Raw genomic sequence first — 27,065 nt, forward strand, 5'->3', positions numbered from 1 at the left:
ATCTTTGCTCACTTTCTTGGGCAGAGAACTCTAAGAGTCACCCGCTGAGGTCCTGAAAAGTGAAGGGACTTGCCTAGGAGGGCACAAGCTACACAAGCCAAGCTGGGGCTTTAAAAACCCGGCTCTCCTCACGTGGAGATCTGGCTCTTCTGCCATCACCAAAGAGCTGCTTCTCAAAAGCACAACATTAATTCTTTAATGAAGTCCAAGACCTAACAATCATTCCACTTTTCTGTCCCTGTCAGAATTCTTGTCATTCATTCTCATTCAGTTTTCCTCATATGAACCTAGTTGGTACCTACTCTCTGGAGGGCTTTTTTTCCACCTTCCTTTGCATGGTTTCATAAAGATCTTTCCAGATTTCTCTGTAATACACTTGTCGGTCTCAACCATATTACAGCATTCCGTTACGATCATGGATTATGATCATTAATTTAATTATCTCCCCTACAGTTGAACATTTAGGTTGCTTTCAGTTTTTAGCAATTACATATAAAGCTGCTCGGAAAAATCTTTGAACAGATTATTAAATTTTAACATATAATTATCTGTATGTGGAGACATGAGAATGAGAGTCTACAGGATACTGGAGATATTTTCGCAGAATTATAGAGACTGGAGAATAACGTGAAAAGAGAAAAATTTCTCAGAAACTGGAAAAAAATGGTTGTGCATCGCTTAGTTAGGTGCTTATCGCTAATGCCTAACTGTTTATAAAGCTTATATCTTTCATTAAGTGTGTAAGAGTGCAGAGACAGAATATTTGAAATTTCTGGAGTTCTGGATTTGGAGTCAGAGCCTGAGTTCAAATGGTGATCTGTGTGACCCCAGGCACGTCAATCAGTTTTCCCCATTAAAAAGGCAGAGTTGAAGTTCATGGCCTCTCAGATCCCTTACAGGTCTAAATCTCCGATTCTATGGTCTTTAGTGAACATTGTATTTAATGATTTAGTTGGAAGAGACCTCAGCGGTCATAGTGACACCTGTCCCTGAATGGGAAGGGCCTCTACTATGTACCTGAAAAGGGATCATCTCTCTTTTCTTGAAGATGCTCTGTCTTCATGGTCTCTTGTCTTGCACCCTGCTCCTCTCTGCTCACAATCTGAAAGGAAAAATAGAACCCCTGCCCAAGACTTTAGAAGGATCCCAAACCCCGCTTTTCCCTTCCTGTTGGAGGCGAGAATCAGGGAGGAACAGGGCACAGACGCCATCCCATATGATTCTGTACGACCCCCGACCCACACAGGGATCCCCCCCTCCTCTGACTGAGGCTGAGGGGCAGCTGTCGGAAGCAGCCTGGGCGGGACCTCGTGAGTTCTTTGGCAATGCCGGGAAGGTGAGAGGTCCCCAGGGTCTAAAGGGTAAGAAAGTGAAATGTCCCGGGGCCCCCAGTGAGACTGAGACACGGTTGGATCAGCCCCACCGCCCCCATGGGCAGACTGAGGATGGGGCTGGTGGGGGCAAGCCTCTCCAGGTCAAGCGCGTGCCCGAAGTCTTCCTCCCCTACAGCTTCCCCGCCCATTGAGGGCAGTGGGCGGGGGAAAAGGGGGAAAAGGGTGCAGTTCTCCCTCTCACCCCTCCCCCACAGCCCCGCCCTCCAGCCTAGCCCCGGAGGAGCCGGCAAGACCTGGGCCACCGAGTGGCCTTCACCCCCTGAAGCTCATCACGATGCAGCTACTATGGCTCAGCCTCTTCTTGCCCATTCAGATCTCAGGTGAGATACTGGACCTTCTAGATGGGGGAAGGGGTCGTCCAGGGCTTGGTGGGGGTCCAAGGACTGCGAGAGTGCGGGGTTGGGGGAGGATGCGGGAGTGGTCAGCGCTCTGAAATCCTCAGCTCACTCATTGGGACTGCGGAGACCCTAACCTCCTCCTCCAAGGAGGGATGATGATTCCAGACGTGCATTCAGACTCTCTGAGTCGGGTTTGGGATCTGTCCCAGCCCAGGGGACAATTCCTCTTCTCTCGTCCAGGGATCAGGAGCCTCTCCCCCTCACCTCCCCATCCTGTGACCAGCCAGCAAGTCCAATAGATCGATAGGGAGAAAGAAGACAAGGAGAGAAAAAAAGCAAGGGAATGAATTAGGGGATTTTAAAGCTGAGACTTTGGGGATCCACCTAGTCCGACTCCACTCATTCTACAGAGGAGGAGATGAGTGTGGCTCAGAGACGATGCCAGGTGACAGAGTCCCACTTTGAACTTAAGGCCTCTGACTTGGCACCAAGTGTACATTCGCCTGAACCAAGCTGGAGCAGGAGAAAGGTGCCCATGGTGGTGGAAGGCATGCTAGCCTCAATCCTAGGGACTCCTCAGAGCCTAGACAGGAGTCCTGGGCACCTCTTTTTCCTTCAATTCAGACTTCTTACAGTATGCAGGTAGGATGAGCACCGCAAACAACTGTACCCCACACCTTTGCTATTGTGGAGTGAATATGAAGGGGCCATCTCCCACCACAAATTTCATAACCTTGAGAGGAGCATAGGGCAGGTGTATGTATTTTAACAAACAATGAGAACTCCTTGAGGATAGAAACTGTACTTAGTGCACACTTACTTGGTAGGCCTAGAGCTAGAGAGAAACCAGCCTTGACTGTCTCGTGCATGGAAAATAACAGAGTGGTGGTCATCCAGTTCTGAGAATTGTCAGGGACTGCCAGAAAATACACACACACACTCACACATTCAGTCACCACCTGCCAACCTTATTTGGACAATATCACCGAAGGAAATTAGTTGAAGTTGCCCGGAGGCTTAGCAAATATGGATCCTTCCAGAAATAGTGTATTGCCTCTAAGAATCTACTCAGGTCTTTACCATGCTCTGGGAACTGAAGCTCGGGGAGCGAAAGGAGAGCAAGCATAGAAATTCAGGTCAAGCCAGAAGCCCCCTTGGACTCCAAGAGGAGAAACTTGGCCAGAGTTAGCTCACCAGACCAGCCAGCACTTCTCCGAGACAAGGGTGGTGAGCTACTTCCATCCATTGTCCAGCCTGGCCTAGAGACAGAAGAGAGTCAGAATGATCTGTGACACAGTCCGAGTGTAAAATCTCGTGTTGTCCTAAAGGGTCATCTGCTCTAGAGTTTTTACACCACTAAGTTTTTTGGCAAAGTCCCGGCCCATATTCCTCGTAACCTCCTATCCAGGTGGTTCTCAGTTGGGAGGCTGATTCCATTCAATTGACCAAGCATGCCAAGCACTGTGCAAGGTCCTGGGGAAACAGGAATCAAAATGAAACAGTCCCTGCCTTCATGGGCCAGGGAAGGACTTCTTCTGGGGATGACTCTCCAACAGAGGTAGGGAATCCCAGAGTCAGGGAGGAGGGAGCTGATTCACTGACAGCTAGGACTAGGACACTTCACCCCTTTTCTGGACTGGTCTCATCCTCAGGCTGTGGCTTTGTGGTTCTCTGATCTGGGCCTAAAAGAAAAACTCAAGCATCCGCCTTTCCGCCTGGGCGATCCTGCATTCATGCAAAAGGCATTTATTAAAACAGAAACTGTTTTTGCCTTCCTTTTGTCCAGTGCCTAGTATATAGTAAACACTTCATAAATGCTCATTAATTGACTGCCAAAAGCCTACTATTGACAGGTCTGGGGTGCTGGAATTTTCAGGGGTAGAGGACATGGGGCTTTTACAACTTGCGTTGGCAGTTTAAGTTGCTGGGCAGTACAATAAAAACAATGTAGGACAGTGGTCAAGCCACGGTCAGGGAGTCATTAGACCATAATTATTTATTAGACCATAATAATTCCTTGAAGGTAGGAATTGTCTTTTGTCTTTTTTTTTTTTTGTATCCCCACAGCCTGGCACACATTAGGTGCTTAATAAATGCTCATTGCCTGATGGAGACAGATCTGAGTTCAGGATCTGACAGTGCTACTTTGAGAAAATAACTGTCCCTCTCTGAGAATACAGATGTGGGAGAAAAAGACTTTGAAGATCGTCAAAAACAAACCCCTTGTTTTGGAGATGGGGAAACCAATGGGGCCAGGAGCAGTGATGGGATTTGCCCACAGTCAAAAGGAATAAGTAGCAGCCAAGGTTGGATCAGAACCCAGATCCTCCCATTCCAAACCTGTTACACCCTGCTCTGAACCTCAGTTTCTGAATCTGTACAATGGGAAGAAGATGCACTCCATCTTTAAGCTGTTATAGAGCGCCTATGGAGGCATGCTCCCCTCCCCAACTCTGTAATCTCCAGGTGGGGATCAGTCAGTTTACAAGTATTTATTAAAACACCTACTAGATGCCAAGCACTATATTAGGCCCTAGGCTTGGGCAAGAGCCTTTCTTCATAGGGTTGTTGTGAACCTCAAGTTGTTCTTATGAGTGATATTAATAGTTATTGGCATTTAAGGTAATTGTGATAATACTAATACTCTGTTAATAGAAGGCATCGTGCTTTCTTGGAAACAGATAAAGTTGACCGGCAGGTATTATCCCCATTTTGCAGATGAGGAAAACTGAGACTCCGGATGTTAAATGACTTTACCCTTTGTTAGTGACTGATTCAAACTTAGAACTTGGGTTTTTCTGATTCCCGTACCCATATACATGCATACATACATACATACGTATATGTATATATATGTATATATATATCTACACACACACATACATATGAATGGTAGGAGCACATGATAGTTATATGACTGGCCTCATGACTTGTAAGCTAAGTGACCTTACAAAAATACCAGCTGTTATTATTGTTAATCATTATTATTATTATTTTAAGAGAGCTACCAACAAGGAACTAGGCAAATTCAGCAAGAAAAGATCCTTCTCTGCCAACACTTACAAGTTGCGTGAAGTCATTTCTTTCTGAGATTCCATTTTCCTATCTGTAAAATGGGGATAACCACGGCACCTACCCCAGGGGGACATTGTGTGTCTTGAATGAAACAAGCTTAAAGCGACTACAGAAAATGAAGCTGCTATTTACATTTGGGTAAAGAGGAGATTGTAAAGGAAGGCTTTATGTTTGGCATTTTAAACTATGAGTAGGATTTCAACAGGTAGCGAGAATGGTGGAGAGGACAAGCCAGGAGGGCGTTGTAGGAGTAGACACTGGTGAAGAAAGAGAACGTAGGGTGAGAACTGTAAGGAGCACCATTCTGCTACATGGAATCTGGAGTGTTTTAGAGAGAAGAGGCTAGGCATAGGAGCACCATTCTGGAGTTTGGGCTCTGTTGCTACCTTCGGAATACCCCTAGACTTTCTCTAGGCTCCACAGGTTTTGGTACCCAAGGGTTAAAACTTAGCCAATGGTCTTTGCAAAGATGGAGGGAGGCCTGTGGGTGACTGTAGATCATTGCATATAATGAAAGACTGTTTCCATATGTTGGTTAGTTTTGTTGAACTTTTTTCCTTCCTCTTTTTTTATTAGGCATGACCTTCTGGGAGGGGGAAGAGAGAGGAATACAGGTGATATAGAAAGAAAAGAGTAGGAACCGGATGTGTGATTTCTTTGGTACAGGGAACTCCCAGATGAGGAAAATCCCTCTACCAATGCAGATCTGCACCTTCTGCACTGCTAGAGATTAAGTGGCTGGCCCAGGGTCACCCGGAAATCTTCATCAGAAGCAGACCTTGAACCCACATCTAATAGGCCATCTCTCCATTCATTGCCTCAGCTAGAACTATCCAAAAGTGGGAAGGGAGTGGAGGTCTTCAAGAAGAGGAGGAGGACTGCATGAGGGATATTTTGTAATAGGTGTTCCTTTTGCGAAACTGGACTAGATGGTCGCTGAGGGAGAACACAGCAGGTGTTCAGACTGGTTCATCTTCTGACATCATAGGGTCATAAATTAGAATGGGAAAGGATTTCATGAGCCATTGAGTTCAACCTGCCTCATTTTACAGAAGAAGAAACTGAGTCTGGGAGAGTTTAGTGCCCTACCCAGAGTCATGTGACCACTATGTGCCAAAGGTGGGACTTGAACCAGATCTTCCTGGCTCGAAGTTCTTTATCTTCTATCTAGGAGTGGGGAACTTGTTGCCTCTCCTGTTCTCACTGCCACTAAAAAAAAAAAGTTATAAGAAGGAGAGAGAGAAAGAGAGAAAATGAAAGAAAAGAAGAAAGGAAAAAAGAAAGGGGAAGGAGAGAGAGAGAAAAAATGTAGTTAAATATTTCCAGACATGTTCTCCTTAGGGATGAACTAACAAAGCAGCTGGTGGTGGAGCACTGGATTTGGAATGAGGAGATAGGAGAGAATGACAGCTTTGTCATTTACGTTGAGATTTTATTCCATCGAACTAGTGCATGGACTTATTTTGAGGAAAGACTCTCCTTACTTTCACCTCCTAGAAAATCCATAGCTGGAAAAGTGGAAAAGTCTTCCCTCTTGCTAACAATGGGGATAGAAAAGAGAACTGTCAAACCAGTGAGGCTTGGTACTATATTTAAAATTTTTTTTTGTTTTGCTGAGAGATCTCCTGAAATCACCTTTCCTAGCAGGAGGGTTAAACAACCAAATCCAGTTTACATCTCTGGGGATCACTCCACAGACTCTCCGCCATGGCCAGGATTTACTAAGAGGAGCAGAATTGCTCTTCAACTTGAGGATGGTCAGTCACTTTCCCTCCCAAAGCCTCATTTTGCCCATCTCTAAGATGGGATTTGAGGGATAGAAGGTCTAATGTGCACATGAAATGATGTTGAGATACTTGAATCGATTTGAGTCAACAGGCATTTTTATCAACATTATCTTATCAGAGCAGAAAACTATTCTGCACCACTGGGCTAAGGTCAAGTAAAATAACCTTGGGGCCAGGACTCAGGCTTGGGAAGAAGAGACTAGAAGATGAAAGCTTGAGCAGCAGAAAGAGAGAGACCAGGGAACTTTTTTTAAGCCAAAGATACATAATTAATTCCATCCAGCGCATGTCTTAAGCACCTACCACTGTTCTAGGCAAGGGAAATTTGAAAACAAAAATGGCTTGGGGGAGTGGGAAATACAAAGTATACATTAGTAAATAAACACGAAGTAATTTGAGACTTTCTCTAGAAATAATAAGCAGGAATAATAAGAAATAAACAGGAAGATCAGCACTGGAACTGAATCCTCAAGGGAGTTAGGGATTCCAAGATGGGGCAGCCAGGGAGGGAGGGCATTGCAGGTACAGGGGTCACAGCCTATGCAAGATCACAGAGGCAGGAGATGACTCTCCAAATGTGAGGAACAAAAAATAGGACAGATTGGCTGAAATGCACAGTTTGGTCCTGATCCATACACACAATAAATTCCCTGAAGTGGTCACATGAATTTGAATTTGCCCTATTGGAAGTTACAGTTATGTAGATTTGTCTCCAGTCCAGTAGAAACATGCAGTGAGGATTCAAATAAGCAGCCAGGTCCCAGGGACTCCTGGGCCTACAGGACCTAGCTGTAGAGAGGATGCAGGGGAAGTAATACCAGTTAATCAGAGCATTTGTCAGGTACTTCTGATGCCTGAGGGTTCACAGTCTGAAAACCGAGGCTGGAGCCAAATTGGAAAAGGCTGTTAAATGGCAGGCCAACAAGCTTCTATTTTTTCCTAGAGATCCTAGGGAGCCATTGAAGATTTAGGAGCTAAAGGAAAAAATGAGTATGATTGTAGAGCAACTCAAGAGATCGACCAAATATCTGACTTTCAAAATTAGTAACTGTGCAGCTCACATTGCTTCCATAGCTACTAATAATTGTAATTAAGCATCATTTCTTTCTCTGCCCCCCAGAATTCTTTTTTCTCACCTGTGCTGTGCCTCCCAGTACTTATTTAAATGTTTTCTTTGTTTTCTGGGTTTTCATTGTTGTTTAATACAGATGTCTTGCACTTTGCTAGTGGCTTACTGAGTTTCAAAGCTCTCCCTATCCACTGCCTCATTTGATCCTCACACTAACCCTAGGAGGTGGGTAAGGTAGATGTAATTGTCCCCATTTTAAAGATGAGGAAACTGAGGTTCAGAGAACATGGCTGACGACTCACATTGCATGCTTAGTTAGTGGAATAGCAGGTCCAGACCCCTGATCTGACCGTAGGGCATTCCATGATGACACCTTATGCCTAAGGTGCCATCCATTCCTTGGTTCTACACGCCCTCACAACAACCTTTTGAGTCAGGTGGGCAAAGCAGACCCATTTTGTGGACCTTTTGGTTCAGAGATATGGTCACTTTATTTAATATTTAATGATAGAAGGAAAACCAGAACCTAGGTGTGCTACCTCCAAAGCCAGGACTCTGTTCATCAGACTACAGTTAAGTATGTTAAAGGTACTTGAAGCTCTTCTTTCATGTGAGAATAGGCAACAGAATGCACCTCAGTCCTAGGAGAAGACAAACTCCCATCACAGTCTGAACGGACACTAACACAGGGCAGACAAGTGATGGATGTTTATGTAACTGAGATGCATTTCAAGACCAGCTCCTTTCTACAGACATTAAGTGCCTACCTTGTACAAAGTCTTAGCCCAGGTGGTCTGTGATGCCTGCAGATAGACAGTGGATTGAATGGGGTTCTGATCATCCTGAAAGTCAAGCTAAAGAATGTAGTGTATGGATTCAGTGGGGAGTAGAAACCTCTAAGGGTTATGGTGAACCTTGTATACAGCTATCCTTATTAATAATGCTACTTCATTTCTTTCTTATGACAACCTAGTGAAGTTGGCTGAGCAGGCATTATACATTTTACAGATGAGAAAACTGAGGCCAAATGTTTTAGAAAGTAGAATGAAAAGAACATTGGATCTGAAGGCAGATGACATAGGTTCAACGCATGACTGCCACTTAACTACCTGTGTGACCTTGGACAAGTCAGTCAACCTGAAATTTCTCATTTGTAAAATGAGAGAGCTGGAATAACATTTCCTTTGAGGTTCCTTCCAGCTTTAGACACATAAGATCCATGGTTTTGGACACATACAAATCACTCCAGTACCTTTGCCAAGAAAATGGGGTCATGAAACAACAAAGCATTGTAAAGATCTCCTGCCTGCTGCTAATAAATGTTTCCTTGTTTTATGGATTTTAAGTTGGAAGGGACCCCAGAGGTCATATACTGCAACCCTGCCCTGTTTTGGACAAGGGAAGTAAGGCCAGAGAGATTAAACACTTTGACTAAAGGACACAAACATAGAGAGCTCAGTCAGCCAGTCAATGAACATTTTTTTAAATTTAATTGATCTATTTTTAGTTTTCAATGTTCACTTCCATAAGATTTTGAGTTCCAAATTTTCTCCCCATCTCTCCCCTCTCCGCCACCCCAAGACAGCGTGCAAATTGATATAGGCTCAACGTGTACATTCATTGATATTAAACCTATTTTCACATTCTAACCAATGAAAGAAAGAAGAAGCAGAAAGAGGGAGGGAGAGAGAGAGAGCACATAATTCGCATTCAGATTCCATAGTTCTGCTACTGGGTGTGGACAGCATTTTCTATCATGAGTCTTTTGGAGTTGTCTTAGATCTTTGCATTGCTAAGGAGAGATAAGTCTAACAAAATTATGTAATGTGACTGTTGCTATATCCAATGTTCTCCTGATTCTGCTCGTTTCACTCAGCATCAGTTCATAAAAGTCTTTCCAGATTTTTCTGAGGTCCACCTGCTCATCATTTCTTATAACACATTAGTATTTCATTACATTCATATACTATGACTTGTTCAGCCACTCCCCAACTGAGGGGCATCCCCTCAATTTCCAATTCTTTGCACCACAAAAAGAGTTGCTATAAATATTTTTGTACATGTGGGTCCTTCTCCCATTTGTGTGATCTCTTTGGGATACAGCCCTGGAAGTGGTATTGTTGGGTAAAAGGAATGAACATTTTAAAAAAGCTTACTATGTGCCAATCAACTGTGTTAACGACTAGAGGGACAGAAAAAGGAAAACATTACAATCCCTGCCCTGAGGGAGCTTACATTTGAATGGCAGAGACATTTTGGACATAACTATGTATGTACTAGATATGTACAGTATGCTTCGAAGTACTATCAGGGATGGCATCAGCAGTGGCAGGTCCTGAGAAAGGCATCCTGCAAAAGCTAGGATTTAAGCTGAGCCTGGAAAGAAGCTGTTATCTCAAAAGCTCAAAGTCCGTTCACACGTTGAGAACAGGTACCTGATGGGCTGATGTGTTCTCTCTCCTTTCTTGTCCTCTCTAGGAATCTCTGGAGTCCCTTCTGTCATGCAGAGCCCAGAAACCCTCCTGGTTCAGACTGACCAAGAGGCAAAGTTCCTCTGTGACATGAGGTCATCCTCAAGTATTTACAGAATCTACTGGTTTCGTCAGGTAGCGCCTCCCAGCCCTGACAGTCACTATCAGTTTCTGGTCCATTTGGACTCCAAGGCCACTTATGGGGAAGGCATTGATCAAAAACATGTCCTTATATCCAAAGAGTCACACAGATCCACACTCAGGATGCTGAATGTGAAGCCTTCAGACAGTGGCATCTATATCTGTGGCATTTTTGAAAGCTATCAACTGGTCTTTGGAAGCGGAACCCGGCTAAATGTGGGTAAGGGCTCTATTGATCTCACAAAAGCACTGCCTCTGATGGGGAGACAGAGGGGATGTACCCCATGGACGTCAGAACTGGGTCTTCATGTCTCCGCAACATCAGCCTTCACCCATAGAGTCTCAGTCAGAAAAGCTTTCCACCGAGCACTGGGCCCAAGGGTTCTCCCTTCCTATTCTTTCTGTGTGTTAGCTGTGGCCCGGTTATAAGAAGTTAGAGGATCTCATAAAGAGTTTTTATGGAGGGTGTTTTATTTTAGTCAAAGGACCTCATTTCAAATTATGCCTTTCCCATTTTCTAGCTAGGTGACCTTAGACAAACTTCTTAATTCCACTAGGTTCTTTTCTTCATCTGTAAAATGAAGGAGTTGGATAAGATGACCCACCAGCTCAAAATCTCTAACCCTTTAAAGATATAGTTCAGGAATCCGTCTTTCAGTGTTTGGGGATCCACAAAAGGAGGGCCTTCCTCCCTCCCTGTTCATGGCTAAGATTCTTCTAAGATTCTAAGGGACACTTCGGAGATGGGTGGGGGGCTTTCTGTACATTTTGTTCAGGAATTCAGGATTCAAACTCACTTGAATCTAGTAATAGAGATTGTAAAACAGATCACTGGGTCCATTCTAAAATCCTGTCGCCCAGGTAGGTTCAGCCTCTTAGAATCTGATTCAAATCCATTTAAAGGGAGATTATTAAGTGACTACTTGTGTGCTAGATGCTGAGAACACAAAGAGAAAACCAACTTAGACTATAGTCACTGCTTATCCTCTCTCTCTCTCTCTCTCTCTTTCTCTCTTTCTCTCTCTCTCCCTCCCTCTTTCCCTCCCTCTCTCTTTCTCTCTCTCTTTCTGTGTCTCTATCTTTCTCTCACTGCCTCTATCCTCTGTCTCTGTGTTTCTATCTCTGCATGTCTCTATCCCTTCATCTCCTTCTGTCCCTTTCCCTCCCTCCCTCTGTCTGTCTCTCTATCTGTGTCTCTCTTTCTCCTCTTCCTATCCCCCACATCCTTAGTTTAGCTTAGGTTGTTACATAAAAATTCAACAACAGGTAGGTGGTCTCTGGGGAGCTAGGAAGTAAAGCCAGTCAATGCTGACTTGTCCTAAAGAAACCAGCAATTCAGGAGAAAATAAACTGAGTCAAATTGATATGGTCATGAAGATGTTAGTCCACAGTTCAGGAACAGGGTGTTAGGGAGAAAGACTTGGACACCTCCAAAGGCATTGGGTTATATAATGAGTGGCAGTGCGGTCTAGTGGCAAGTCTAATGATTTTTTAATTCTTTAATTTTAATTTAATTAAGAGTAATCTTGAAAGGTCTGGTGGGGAGGCACAAAGTGTAGAACCTGAGGGTTATGAAGCGAAGGAATAGGTCTCCTAGTGATCCTTCGGCTCTGGTGATGTTTGGAGTTACGGGGAAGGTTGTGAGCGGGTTTTATTTAGGTTTAGGAGACTCAGACCCTCAAATGCATTTATACCACTGAGAAAAAACTGTTTCTTCCTTACAGCTTTGTAAAGCTCTTTGCAAACCTTCAGTCACTATATAAACGCTAGGTATCATCTTTATAGTACAGGAAAAGTTAAAAAAGAAGTCTCCTGGGTGTATAGCATGGCTACTGCTTAAATGTGCTTCAACTCAATTTAATTGCATTAAACAAACATTTATGAAGTACCTACTAGATGCCAGGCACTGTGCAAGCTTCTAAATCTAGAAATATTTTTAAAATGAAACAGCCCTTGCATTCAAAGTGCTTACATTCTATTGAGAGAAAACATGTACACGTATAAGTAATCACAAAATACATACTAAGTAAATTAAAAGAACTTTAGAGGTGGGAAGGGGATGACTGGATGAATTAGAGAGCTTTCATGGAAAGTATGGCATTTGAGCTGAGCCTTGGAGGGAGTAAGGGAGTCTAAGAAGGAAAGAGAAGAAGGAGCATTCCAGATACGGGAAACAGTTTCTGTGGAGGTGGGAGACAGAATGTAGTATATGGGGAGTAGCAAATAGGTCAGTTCAGCTAGACTATATATGCATGGGAGCCCCAAGTTCTCTTGTAAAAAATATCCCTCTCCTTGTTGCAGTTGATGTTTTGCCTACCTCCCCTATACCCACCAAAAAGACCACCCCCAGGAAGAGACCGTGCAATACGAAACACTCAGAAGTCACTCAACAGAATGGTAAGGCCTCCTTCCCATTCCTCTGACCCCCTCAGCAATATGCCTGCTTGATTTTAGTAAGAGCTCCTAAAAGGAGCCTGAGGCACATAATGGAGTATAAACACAAATAAATTACTTTTTCTAGTATCTGCTATTTTGGATTTCCCAGGCCACCATCCTCTAGCACGAATCTAGAATTAACTTCATTTAAATGCTTTTTTTTTAACCAGTTGGAATTTTCCAAATGGTAAGTTGGAATATAAGTCTCTGAATGGTATGCATACGTCCTTATGTGATCCAGCTATTTTTACCTCCACCTTAGATTTCTTTTAAAAAAAAATCAAAGTCAGTTATTAGAGTTTATTAAAGCTGGAGACACACAAATATCCTGTGTATATTGTATCTCCCAAATAGAGGAAGGGTCCTAAGAAGACAAGAAGCATGTTTTATTTAACATTATGTTGCTCCTAGCGCTTATCAAAAAATCTCTGCATATAGTAAGCACTTAACGAATACTTGTTAGAACTGAAATCATTCTTATCCATGCAGAAAAGAGGAGGCATCAGTCAGTGTCACTCGCAGCTCTATGTAGCTTCACCAGGAAAGCTGTCTGAATTCAAACCTTTTGGTTTGTGGGGTATTCCAGTTAAGACCTCGAAGAGAATGAGAGATTTAACATGCTTTTTTTAAAAAATAAGTTTCAATTACTTTATAAAATTAAACAAATTTTAATTGGTATATATATATGATTTTTATAGACCTTGATTATAATTCCTTTTCATCATCCGGTGGTCAGCCTTCTGGTGATGAATTCCTCCATTTCACAGATGAGAAAATGGAAGATTGGAGAGATTAAGTGGTTTCCCAAAAGCCAAGTCTACGATTCATTCCACTATACCCTCCTAATGTATACAATGACCCAGACTTCTTCCTCTAATAACCCCTTCCTTGTTTTAATCCATTTGTCTTTCTAGTTTGAAGAGTTTTCATTGTTTTTCTTTAGTCTCTCTTTATCTAGTAAACCTCCTTTTCCAATTTCACAGCCTCCTTGTTCACTCTAGCTTACAGGTTCTTAACTTGGTGTCCATGGATAGATCTCAAGGGGTTTGTGAATTTGGATGGGTTGGGGAGTGGATTACATCTTTATTTTCACTAACCTCTGACTGTAATTTAGCATCTCCTTCAATTATGAATGTAGGCAATGCAAAACTTTCCTGAGAGATTGTCCATAGGCTTTACTGGACCTCCAAAGAGATCTGGAACACAACAAATTATTAAGACCCCTTGAACTAATTGCTGTTTTCCAGACTTTCTCCTGCTCCTTGACATCCACTGAGATGATGAACCAAACTGTGCTCAGAGATTCTGCCAGACATGGTGGCAGCATGATTTCATGCAAGGGGAAGACAGTGTATTCTTGTTGGTGTCTTATAGCTGTCCTACTGCTGCCTCATACCTTGCTGGTTCCTTCAGCCCACATTGACTGGGTATCATCAGTGGAAGGGAAGGATTCTGGCTTCAGTTGTGTGGGATGCCTTTAAGTGTTTGCAGAGTGAAAGAGATTGTTAGAAAGTTTTTCCCTGATTCATCTGCACATGCAGCTGTGTCCCCCATTAAGGAAAAGAGCTTCCATGATACAATGGGGAAAATGCTGGAGCCAAAAGGCCTGGGTTCAAATCCCACCTCTGCCATTTATTGGCTTGTAACCTTGAACAAATCACTTAACTTCCCTGACCTCAATTTCCTCTCCTGTAAAATAAGAAGACTGCAGTAAACTCTTCTTTACGGTCCCTTCCAGGGGTGATCTGAAGGGAGATATTTGTAGTCAGAGGCAATGCTACTATACTTCTCTCAGTGCTTGGGGAAGCTGAAAAGACCAGCATGCTCTCACCAAGGTCCCATCCATGCTAAAACACCTGCAGACAGGGAGCCTGGGTCTTCAGAGCAATACTTCAGACAGAGACTGGTTCTTATCTAAAGTTCACATCTCCCTCAACACCTTGTGCACTGTTCTTCATCTGGCAGGTGTTTAACAAGCACTTGCTGGATTCTCTTGGATTTTCCATCCTTGAGACTGGCCTATTATAAGTAGTTCTCTGCCCATTCTTCTTTTCTCATTGTTCCCCTCTCAATCGTCTTTGTTATGAACTTGTATAGATTATTAAATGTTATTTAACATTCTTGGGTTCTTTTGATGATGTTGATTTTCAACTACTTAAGAGAAGCAGTCTGGGACATTGCATAGATTAGGAGGGTGTGGTGGTGAACGCTAGACTCAGTGGCTTTTGAGGAGTCACTTAATGTCTCGTCCTCAGTTTTCTCATCTGTGAAATGGAGGATTTCGTCACCAGAAGACTGGCCACCAGATGATTATCATTTTTTATTTTTGCCACAATGATCATTTATTAAGGCAGGAGTTCATAACCCAGCATCCATGAACTTTTTAAACAATATTTCATAAACTGTATTTCCACATAATTGGTTTCTTTTGTAAACCAGCATGCTTTATTTTATATATTTAAAAGCATTATTCTGAGAAAGGGGTATGTAGCCTTCACCAGACTGTCCAAAGGACCCATGACACATAAAATGATTATGAAAGCCAGTATTAAAGGCCTTGGCATGAGTGCACTGGAGCCAACTCAGACCAGGGCCAATTGTAGACATCTACAATCACTACAAATCAGGACTTGATTTATCATTTTGTTGATTGTCTGGACTTAAGAAAGGGATGGAACTTTGGAAGTTCAGTAAAGACACTCATGGCTCTCACACTCTAATTGCTAAGAGGGCTCAGCTGGAGGGCAGATGGAAAAGGCTAGAAGTCGTAGGGATCATCAGTGTGGGAGATGACAAGGCTCAGGGGTCCTTAGCATTAAATTCATTCCGTTCAATTCCTCATATTAAACTGAAATGTACCTCCCTATTATTTCCATTCATTAATCATAGGATTATAGATTTAGAGGTAGAAGGGACTTCAAAGGCCACTAAGTTCACCCCTCTCATTTTATAGATGAGGAAAGTCAGAGAGTTGGTGAGCATCTGAGGGAGGATCCGAACCCAAGTCTTTCTGCCTTCAAATCCAGCACTCTTTCCATTGTCCTTCAAACTAGTCCTAAACTTTTCCTCAAGCAGCTCCAGAACTGTCTGCAGGGATTGCTTTGTACAGTGCCCAATCTAAATGCAAGGATGTATGAATCTTAAAAGAGAGGGGTGCAGTACTACAGCTGACATGATAAAAATCCTATAAATGCCATGTATGTTAATATAGTTACTAGTTAAGTTTTATGCAATGCCTTTCAATATAAAAAGCTATTGAATTCATGCCTTAAAAAAAAACACTCATTTTTTGTATGTGCCTCAGGTTTCTTCTGCAGTGCCCTCCCCCTAAGCCTGCTGGTGGGATGTGCTGTGGTTCTGCTCATTCCCCTAATTGTGATCATCCGAATGAATTGTAAGTTGTGCATCATCACAAATGGAGAAAGAGATCAAGAGATCACCATTTTTCCACAGTCCATTGTAGATCTGGGGAAAAGGTGGGAAAGAAGGGAAATGTTGGATTGCATCCTGAGGACTCTTTGTTTGAAGAATGCTCCCTACTTTTATACAGCAAGCACTTAATAAATGTTTATGAGATCAAATGGATTGGAATTGAGTGGGACCAAGAAGGACCAGGGAGAAGCCTGCCCCAGTGAAGTCTAGAATCCATTGTGGTCCATTTTACCTCTCAGAGCTGAGAAATGGGAGAAGGAATAATTAGACTGAAAGATAAAGAGACAAGATTAGGGTCATGGTCAGGACAAGTGAAAATGAGAGACAGCATGGTACCATGGAAGGTTAGAGTCAGAGGTCCAAACCCTGGTTCTGCTACTACCTGTGTGGCTTTTGCCTAATCACTTAACTTGCATGGACCTCAGTTTCCTCAGCTGTAAAATATGTCCTCTTCTGAACCTAAATCTTTGATCCAATAACAGTATATTACTTTACTTTTCTTGTATGACCAGTGCCTCTTCACAGAACTGCAGAGTTAGAAGGGACCTCCAGTCATCTAGTCTGGACCACACCTGACCAAGAAATGACTTACCTGTCAAGTGGTCATTTAGCTTGCACAGAAGTCCTCCACTGAGAGAGAGCTCTCTGTCTCCTCTTTCTCTGAAGACAGTCCACTTTGCAGAGCTCATATTGTTAGGAAGTCAGGGGTTTTTTCCTGCCTTAATCAAGCCTCAGTTTGTGTCTTTGTAACTTTCACCCATCGAGCGTGTTTCTGTTCTCTGGGTCCAAACAGAATAAATAGAACCCCCATGAAACTTCCTTTTATCTTAAATCTCTTCCTTTCTTGCTCCTTCCATCTGCTCACTGAGATAGACGTGGCTCCCTCTCGCTATTGCTACCCTGGTCACCCTTTCCAGTACCAGCTACACCCTGTTTCATACCACCAGTCTCCCTGGTCACTGTGGGGAAGGATAAATATTCACTGATCCCCATTGCCTCTTTCATTGTCTCCCTGTACCACATCCACTAAGCAGCCTGTCCTCCTTTGACATTACAGCTGTCCAATTTATCACCTAATCCAGGTCTTAGTGGCTGTTATCCATGGAGCCCTCAGGACACGCTCCTTTCCTCGATGAGTTCAGTGCCTGGCTCACAGTTTTTCTTTCCTTCTCACCTCTTCTCCTCATACATGGGGACTTCAACATGCATATTGATGCTCCTCAAGTACCCCAATTTTCCAGTTCCCTAATCTACTCAGTTCCCCAATTCACCTCCACACTGAGATGTTCATACCTTTGAGCTTGTTGTCACCCACGAAGTGATAGAAAGCTTGGTGGCTTACATGGTCATGAACTCTGAAATTCCCTTTTCTGGTCTTAATCTTTTATCATCTCATCTTTCTCAGTGCCTTATAATCCAGCCCTTGTTCTTCATCTTCACTGTGACCTCTCGTCCCTCTCCCTCAGTTGTTTCCCAAACCATCATGCCTGTGCTGGTTCTTCTCTCTCCCTTCCCCATCTTGACTCTATACCCTCCTGTACTCTGGGATCCCTTGTGCCTTGCTCACACCTCACGAAACCCCGATCCTGGTGTGCTTCCACCTTCTGTCTCTTTCATTCGTATTCACATGCTTCTGAATGAAAATCATAAAACCATGGTGACTTGACCACTAAAAATTGATCTCAGCTGTGCCCTCACTGCCTCAATTCAAACCTTCTGTTCTTCTCTCCTAGACTTGCTGTCCTGATCTCAATGGCAGCTGTTCCAAATCTTCTCTTCTATCCCCAAGCCTCTCATTACATCCCTTCCCTCACCTTTGCCTCACATTTGACCCTCCCCCAAAAGTTGAGACTATTGGACCAAAACTGCCCCTTCTCCCTCTGTCCTCATCTCCCCTCACTCATACAATTTTTCCCATTATCTTCTCCCTTGTGACAACCTCAGATAAAGACGTGTCAAGGCCAACTCCTGTACACACATCTTTGATCCCCTCCCCTCCCATCTTCTCCAGCAGATTGTCTTCTTTATAATCTGTCCTCTTTCTTCCATCATTCTCTATCTCCTGCTTGCTTGCCTGCTGCCTACAACATGCCCAGGTCTCTGTCAGATTCAAAAAACTCTCACTTGATCCAGCTTTCCAAGGCAACTATCATGCTCTATCACTCTTTTCCTTCAAGGCTAAACTCCTTGAGAAGACTGTCTACGTACATCTCCATTTCTCTCACCCTCTTTTTACACCTACACTTCTGGCTTTATCTTTGTAATGGAACTGCACTCTCCAAAGTTACCCATGATCTCATCACTGCCGAATCTAATGGCCTCTTCTCAGTCACATCCTCCTCCAAATCTTGGCTGCAATCAACACTGTTAATCACGTTTTCCTCTTGGATTCTCTCTTTTCTATGTTTTTGGGGTTCTCCTTTCTTCTCTCTGGTCATAACTTCTCAGTCTTATTTGCTGGCTCTTCATTCTTATCAAATCAAATAATTTCAGGGGTCTTTCAAGTCTCTTGAGAGCACAGTGTGGATTGGAGTCAGTAAGACTCATTTTTCTGAGTTCAAATATGACTTCAGACCCATCCTAGTTCTTTGACCCTGGGTAAGTTACTTCACCCTGTTTGCCTCAGTTTCCTCATCTCTAAAATGAACTGGACAAGGAAATGGCAAACCACTCCAGTATTTTTGCCAAGAAAACTCAAATGGGGTTACAAAGAGTTGGGCATGACTGAAACAACTGAACAATAACTCGAGGTTCTATGCTAGCCTCTCTTCTCGTCTCTCTCTCTATCCTCTCTCATTTGATCTTATCACTTCCCATAAGTTCAGTTACCATCTTAGAGCAGATGATTTCCAGATCCATATATCCAGCCCTGGTCTCTTGAAAACTATCATTCTGTATCACCAAATGCCTTTTGGATATCATAAACTAGAGACCATGTAGTCATCTCAAACTCAACATATCTCCCAAACAGAAACCATTATTTCTATCCACCCTGGATTCTCCCCTTTTGTAAATTTCCCTCTTCCTATTGATGGAATGACCATCCTCCCAGTCACTCAGGCTCACAACATTGGTGTCATCCTCAGCTCCTCATCTCTACTCTCCCCATACGTCCAATCTATCACCAAGTTTTGCCATTTCTACCTTCAGACCATCTCTCATGTGTCTCTTTCTCTCACTCACAGTCACTTCTGTATTTCAGTCCCTCTTCATCTCTTACCTGACCATTGCAATAGCTTCCTAATTCATCACTTAGCATGGTGCCTGGCGCATAGTAAATGCTTAACAGATGTTTTTTGACCGATTGCCCCTTGCATATAACAGCCCTTAAAATAGGCAAAGATAGTTATTTTATCTTGCCTGAGTCTCTTTCCCAGACTGCATATCCCCAATTTCTTCAGGCAATTCTCATATACTGACCCAAAATCCTTCACCATGCCCTCCTTTTGACACTTTCCATGTTAGTGTCCCTCCTCAAACATGATGCCCAGAACTCAGTATGATACTCCAGTTGTAATTTGGTGCACTTGGGAAACTTTTCGTCTTATTCTGTTTTATTACTGTCCTGTGGTTTTCCATGGACCAGTCTCTCCCTGGTGAGCTCCTAAGCTCCTAAGGTTGGGGATCATGAGGCCATGCATGAGAATCTCAATAACCAACTGTAACAGTAAAGGGAGCCTAAGGAGGTCTTGTCAGCTGATTAGTGGACATGAGAGTCTAATAGATGAAGTTAACACTCATGCCTCTCCCTCTCTCCCCGCAGACTTGTGGAATGTAGCTCGGCACCACGTCGTGAAATAGTAAGTAATATGAATCCCCCAAAGGGTTGCTGATGCTTACTGCCTGGTTAAAACTCTCTGCATGAGTTGGGACATTCTGGGTTTTCAGTACTCTTAGTAATGGCCCCCTCCTCATGCAGTTGTTGCCTTCTAGTAGTCACTGAATTGAACCCAAAGCCTGGAAGTTCTGGATTAAATGATCACGTATAAATTGCAGAGAGCCAGACTTGGAGTCAGTAAGAGCTAACCATGGCAAAGCACTTAAATCTCTTAGTGCCCCAGGCATCTCTTTCAGAGTTGCAGAGGAGGTCCTGAGTTGCATTGGCAGAGGGAGTTCCCTGACCTGGGAGGTCCTTATTCCAGTGAAATCACAGGTCAGCTCCCTATAGCTATGTGTGCCAGACTTGGAGTGAGAAAGACCTGAATTCAAATCCTGCTCTGACACATATTGTCTATGTGACCCTGGACAAGTCCTTTCCCCTCTCAAACCACTCTTCATCAACAATAACAACAAAATAATTAATGGACAAACAAAAATAGTGCTAATGAATTTAAGTGTGATATTAGCTTTTTTTCCCCAAAGAGAGACTTCCGCAGAATCTGTGTATATTAGGTATTGATTAGATTTTTGGGGTGTGCATTGTCTCCCTCCCATAGGTTGCCAAGGGCTAGGCAAATAAACAGGAATGTTTTACACCAAAAACAGAGATTGAAGAACTATGGTCTGCACAAGTGTGCTGCCATGTTTTTATAAAGACATACAACAAATGGGTGTCATTCTGATTTCCCAGGTGTGTCATATACAATTCTGTGGCAACCATTTCTGGGGCTCCCTCTGTTGTGCCTGGTACACGATGAGCCCCAAATACCTTCTTGCTTGTTTAACTGATTGGAGGTCCACAGATTGAATTAGTGTCCTAGGTTACTACAAACAGGTACTGGGGATTCTCTCAGCTTCTAGGGCCTTGACTTTCCATGGTTCCTAAACCAGAGAATACCAGTGTTTGACTGTAAGCAGGAAAAGGGAGTTTCTAATACCTTAAAAGCAACAGTATCTAGGGTAGGTGCTAAACACTTATGGGTCAGCTGTGAAAACCTGATGTTTGTCTAAGATCCTGTTTAAACATTAAAATATTCACGTCACTGGAGGGTTGTAGTCACTGCCTTCAGGGCATTTACCATCTAATCAAGGAGACACAAATCTCTCTGTACATTCAAGATGTGTGTGTGTGTGTGTGTGTGTGTGTGTGTGTGTGTGTATGTGGACCAGCTAATATTGAAGGTCTGATCTGGCTCCAAAGCTGTGATCCTGTGATGACCTGCTTCTTTCCTTGCCTTTCATGGGCCTGCATGACTCTAACTCCCCACCTCTCTGCTCCCTCCTCCTTTTTCTGCTTATTTTCCTGCTTCTCAAATTGTGGGTATCCTCTAAGGCCCTCTGCTCATTTGACCCTCTCTCATCTGCCTTTTGACCCTTTAGCATGTTCTGGGCTTCAGCAGAGAGCTGGCCACCATCTTCCCTATAATGATCCTATAAAATTTAGGTACTCTCAGTGCTTGGAAAGAGATTATTTGCTTTCTTACTAATAATAATAACCATTTTAATGGAATTGTAAGGTTTACATAATATCCCTATTAGGTAGTTATAACAGATGTTATAACTGATGCTCAGAGATATTTCTTTAGCCAGCTTCCATTGACCTGGGGCAAGTCACTTGACCAGTCTCTGCCTCAGTTTCCTCAACTGTAAAATGATTGGGTTGGACTAGATGGAACTCTGAAGTCCTTTATCTATAGATCTTTGATCCTATAAGTTGGTGACTTTGCATGCCTTTGGTTGATTTGATTCAATTAGACTAGTGGTTTTCAAGCACGATGCTGCCTGGTGACAGAAAGGCAAAAGTAGTTCCTGACCTCAAGGAGTTTATTTTCTATTCTGAGTAACAACATGTGGATAGTTAAATAAATTCAAAATATAAACAGTCAGTTCAGCCACACAGCTAGGATCTGAACTACAGCCTTCCTGATTCCACATCCAGAGCTCTAACCACTCTATAGTGTTGTCCCTTATATGTTATAGTTCACAATAACAAAAATTCAGCCTGCCAGTTTCAAAAGGTGAATAATTTTCTGACTTCTTTTTCAGGCTTCAGAGATGAGTATCCCTCTCCACCCTACTCCCAAAATAAAGTTCTCCAAATAACCTGTTAAAGAAATGCACTGGGTTTTACATAAGCAGAATTGGAGAAACTGAGACATCAGAATAGCAATGAACCTTTGAAATTTTCCTAAGCCACTGGGGTCACCCGCTTTGCGCCATTGCCTGCACTTTTTGTGAGCTGGGTTCGGAGGATAAGTATGTTTGGCGGTCATCAGTAGCACAGCATTCTCTAAAACCTCAAGCACTTTCTGTAATTTGCTGAGTGTTGACAGATTATGTGACAACATGGGATAAAAATACCATTTCCTGTTACTTGTGGAGAGATTCAGACATGCTCTGGCCCAGGGCCTTTGAAAGTCACCAGTTGGCCGCCATGTTTGTAGTTTCTCAGCACTGGAGCTGCTACCACGATTCTGAAGTGTTTCCCTGATGACTGTCTAACAAAAATAAGTTCACTTAAGTGGAAGAGAAAGCAGAGAAATTTCAGCAGGAGCAAAGACTGCAGATTGTCTCATTTGTAAAAAGAAACAGATGACCGTGGCTGGTTGCATTGGCTTCTAAGGGCTAGAGTCTGCATGATACAACTGACTTTGCTTTCTGGTGTCAACAAGGGTTACATTGCATGTTAGAAGGTGGTGCCACCCTTCTGGTCTGCTGTTCTAAGTCTTGTCTTTGTTTTCTTCTCTTTTCTCATCTCTGAACAAAAGTGTCCTGGGTTTTTTGTTTATTTTCAAATAAAGTCTGATATAAATTGCTGTAGAAGCCTGGTCTTGATATCTGGGCTCCTTTGTTCACTGAGAACAATCAAAGGTGATTTAAAAAAGAAATGTCCCAAATGCAACACAATTTTTATATCTTAAAGGGTTCCTAACAAGGAGGATACTTCACATAACCGAGGTCTTCTTCTGAAGACTCAGAGGTGGTATATGGTGGCAGCAGAGACTTGGTAAGTGGCAGTCACTAGTGAGTGCACATGAAGCCTGGCCCCCAGCCTGATGGTTGGCAAAAATCTAATTCAACAAGCGTTTATTAAGTGATATGCAAGGAGAAGGGACAGCGTGCTGTAGAACAGGCGTTCTTAACCTCAGGTCCATGAACTTTTCACAAAATATATTTTTATAACTGTTTCAGTTTAATTGATTTTCTTTGTAATCCTATGCATTTAAAAACCTTTTTTCTAAGAAAGGGTCTATAGGTCTCATTAGACAGCCAAAGGGATCCGGGACACAAAAAAGGCTAAAACTCTTCCCAAAGTGAATAGAAGGCTGGTCTTGGAGGCAAAAAGACCTCTGGTCAAGTGCTGCCTTTAACATGTACTGGATGAGTGACAATGGAGATTATTCCATTCTCAGTGGCAACTTTCTAAGACTATTCAATATGGTCTAGATGGGGTATTACCTACATGGATACATTCGCAGGTCTAGATAAAAACAAACCAACCACACCCCTGCATGTAAAATATTAGGGTCTCCAATTTTGGAGCTCAAGGAAGATGAGCCCAGAGATTTCCCTCCAAGATCTCAAGGAGTGGAGTTGGAGGAAAAAAAAAAAAAAAGCAAAGAAATCAACATGACCTTACGTACCTGAATGCCACATGGCCATCTCATGGTCCCCACGTTTTTACTGAATGTAGAGGTGCAAAATAGGGAGTGCCATAGGTGGGCATGCCCCTGACCTGCAAGGGACCCACATTCTATGAAGAAGACTATCTTCTTTGTCTTTGGATGATGAGTTTGTTGGCAAGTGCCATGGAAAAAAAATGTATAATGAAGGATTGTTGAGCTGGTGGATACTACAATTTGGGAAACTGACATTTACAGGTAAGGATGTTAGAGTCCTTGCACCAAAATAGTGGTAGGTACCAGAAAAGCCTGAGAACTCTCTCCCTCCACCACTGCCTCAAATATCTATTGTCTATCCCTTCCAAAATGTGTTGCTAATACTGGTGTCATTTGCTGGTTTGCAAACTCACTTTGACTTTTGGGGGTCTGGGTTTCTTTGCTTGTAATTTTTTTCTATGGAGAATATAAACACCTGTGGCAGAACTGGCTGGCTTTAAGATACTATAAAGAGGTTGGGGGTAGGGCTTGGAGCAAGAGGTAGAGATGAGATGGGTGGTATTGATGTGGGTAGTTGCCATCTGCCTAAGGCAGGCTGGTGGGTTTTGCTAAAGAGGACTTTTGAGTAGTTTGAAATCCTTCCTGCCTTTCATTTTATATGTAAATATATAAATATATATTGACAATGTACCAATATTGTGCATCAATATTCACTAGTGTTATTGATCTCTAGCTCTCTTTATCTGTACTATCCTTCCCTGGTTTTATCAAGATCCTGTTTGTTTCATATAAAAAGTTTGATAGAGTACCTTCTTTCTCTAATTTTGAAGGTAGTTTACAGAAACGTAGAGATTATTTATTCTTTAAATGCTTAACAGAACAGGCACCTGGCATAGTGCCTGGCACATGGTACGTACTTAATAAATGTTTATTTATTGATTTGTGAACTCACCTGGTTCTGATGTTCTTTTCTGTGGCTGTTCACTTATGGCCTATTCACTTTCTTTTTTTCAACATGAGTTTGTCTAGATAATTTATTTCTAGTTTTGTCAATTTGATTATATTTTTGTAAAAATTCATCCTTTTTCTTTAAACTTGCTGGTATATACATTATTCAGTTTGCTTTTCCTCTCCACTATACCCTCTGACATATACTGGCTTTGTAATCATACAAAATCTGACTGGGCAAGTCAGCGAGTCTCTCATTATGCTCAGGCAACTTATTAAAACTATTAGTTACAGATGAGTTACAGATTTACCTCAGCATTGGCAAAGGGAGGTCCCATACAGAGAACCGATGAAATCACAAGTGTTTTACACACACACACACACACACACACACACACACACACACACACACACACACAACTTCTGCCAACTTACACGCTGCACAGAGACAAGCCATCCCTACCATCCTACATGTACACACCCCAATGACTCCCTCAACATATGTTTCAAAGCCTTCCCTTCTCTCCTCTTCAGGTTGATGTGCGATTTAAGGGTTCACCCACTCCAGCCTCTCCTTCGCTCTTCATTAATTCAGGTTTCCTTTCTCTTCCTTTCACTTTCAAGAAGAAACTCAAGGGCTCTGTGGTGACTTCCTAGGGCCCAGAGCTGACCCAGGAAGCCAGAGAAAAAACATCACACGCAGCAAAGGATTTTATTGTCTTTTGTTTTACAGGTCACCTCAATACCTGACAATTTTAACTAAACGCCATTGAATAATTGTAGGTTTCTGGGCCAAGGGTGTTTTTTCATTTAACTGCCATCTCTATGAAATTCTGATAGATGCTAGATTTGGAACCAAAAGCTCTGGATTCAAATCCCACTTCTGAAACTTATTACCTGTGTGATCATAGGCAAATCATGTAAATCTCCTGGGCCTCAGTCTCCTTAACTATAAAGAGAAAGTTGAACTAAAGATTTTCTGACGTGACTTCCTACTCAAGCCCCGTATCCCTTGATCTTGGTTCAAATACTAGTTTTGCCTCTTAGAACTTATGTGACCTAGACTCCCTGGTCAGGAAGTCAAGGCTTGTAAGCTATCAGCGATATGGGTGGAGGAAGAAGACACCCCATCTCCACTTTCTCTCCTTTTGTTTTTCAAACTTGGTCAACTCCGAAAGGTAGAACCTTTCCAGATCCCCTTTAAATTCTAGGTCCTTTTCTCTATTATCTCCAATTTATTTTGCATATAGCTTGTTTATACATAGCTATTTGCATGTTGTCTTCCCCGTTAGGGGCTATCTTCTCCCTTTATTTCTTTCATCAGAATTCATCATGGTGCCCCACACATAGTAGGTGCTTAATAAGTGCTAGTTAATAGACTAAATGTATCCTGTTCCCAGCACATAATAGGTATTTAATAAATGCTTGCTGACTGTTCATAGGAAGTGGGTGGTTTGTTTTCAGAAAGTAATCCCCAGGGGCCCAGTGGAGAAGGAAGATCTAACATTCCGAACCTGTCACTACTCAAACAGAGAGTCACCTCTTCGGATCCCTTTCCTAGTAGTAGGAGAAGAAAGAGCTCACTCTTGCTTGTGCGTTGGTGGCAGCCCAAGAGAAAACATCAATTAGTCATTGCAAATTGGTTTAGGAAACTAGAGAACCAAGCTTCATTTGGAAACTTAGAGGACAGCTTCAGTAATGAAGACTTCATTAGCATTGGGATTTCCTTTTTGATTTCAACATAGGGTGGTAGATTCAGAGCTGAAAGGGATCTCAGATGTCACCTAGTACAGAAGCCTCATTATACAGATGAGAAAACTGAGGCTCATGACTTGGATGGCCTCACCTCACCTCTTTGATGATCTCATTTACATAGATACTAAAATCCTATAGCTCAGACAACCCTGTCATTCTTCTCTCCATTGGCTTTAGGGCAACCTGCAACTTTGATTCCCTCAAAATGGTGGCATTTCATCACTTACAGTCATATAACATCTCCAGAAAAGATTTAAGAGGGTATTTTAAAAGATGGACCTTTTAGATGGAAGGGCAGCTGAACCAATTATGTTCTATGAATATAATAGAGTATTATGTCCCCATGAGAATTATAAGTTGGAGGAATTTGGAGAAATATAGGAAGATGTGTCTGAACTTAAAGCAGAGGGAAATAAGCAGGACATCTTTTGTGACCATGAACAATCACTTCATTCCCGTGGGCCTCAGTTTCCTCATTTGTAAAATAAGACAGTGGGACTAGAAGACCCCAAGCCTCCTTCTGTCTCCAAGTCCATGATGTGTCAGGAAACTGAATGTGTCAGGAAACTGAAAATTACTCTCTCATCTGCTCATTATATTTTCGCCCTTCTAGGGATACTTCCTCATCCACTTCTCCTGCTTTAATTTAATGGATGGAAAAAGCTTTTCAGATGTTAAGATTCTTCCATAAATGTTGGTTGTTACTCTACCATTTTTTTC

General features: G+C 42.6%; 1 protein-coding gene and 1 long non-coding RNA gene across 2 annotated transcripts; one reads left to right on the forward strand and one right to left on the reverse strand.

Moving 5' to 3' along the window:
* The first annotated feature begins 1,314 nt into the window (after nucleotides 1–1,314).
* Nucleotides 1,315–22,857, forward strand: CD8B (CD8 subunit beta). Its single transcript, XM_072636926.1, has 6 exons — nucleotides 1,315–1,714; nucleotides 10,142–10,495; nucleotides 12,577–12,672; nucleotides 16,016–16,105; nucleotides 19,907–19,943; nucleotides 22,069–22,857. Coding segments are annotated over exons 1-6 (624 nt in total). The 5' UTR covers nucleotides 1,315–1,668; the 3' UTR covers nucleotides 22,070–22,857.
* Nucleotides 12,998–17,791, reverse strand: LOC140521669 (uncharacterized). The gene is made up of 3 exons (XR_011973022.1): nucleotides 17,713–17,791; nucleotides 16,736–16,922; nucleotides 12,998–13,304 (listed from the first exon to the last, which is right to left on the reverse strand). It is a non-coding gene; the product is annotated as an uncharacterized lncRNA (long non-coding RNA).
* Nucleotides 22,858–27,065: the final 4,208 nt, after the last annotated feature.

Source organism: Notamacropus eugenii, chromosome 1 (genome assembly GCF_028372415.1).
Source record: "Notamacropus eugenii isolate mMacEug1 chromosome 1, mMacEug1.pri_v2, whole genome shotgun sequence".
Classification (NCBI taxonomy): domain Eukaryota; kingdom Metazoa; phylum Chordata; class Mammalia; order Diprotodontia; family Macropodidae; genus Notamacropus; species Notamacropus eugenii.

Coding starts and splice junctions, on each gene's coding strand:
- CD8B (XM_072636926.1), top strand. CDS start 1,669: ATGCAGCTACTATGGCTCAGCCTCTTCTTGCCCATTCAGATCTCAG. Junction 10,496..12,576: donor CGGAACCCGGCTAAATGTGG/GTAAGGGCTCTA, acceptor TCCTTGTTGCAG/TTGATGTTTTGCCTACCTCC. Junction 16,106..19,906: donor TGTGATCATCCGAATGAATT/GTAAGTTGTGCA, acceptor CTCTCCCCGCAG/ACTTGTGGAATGTAGCTCGG.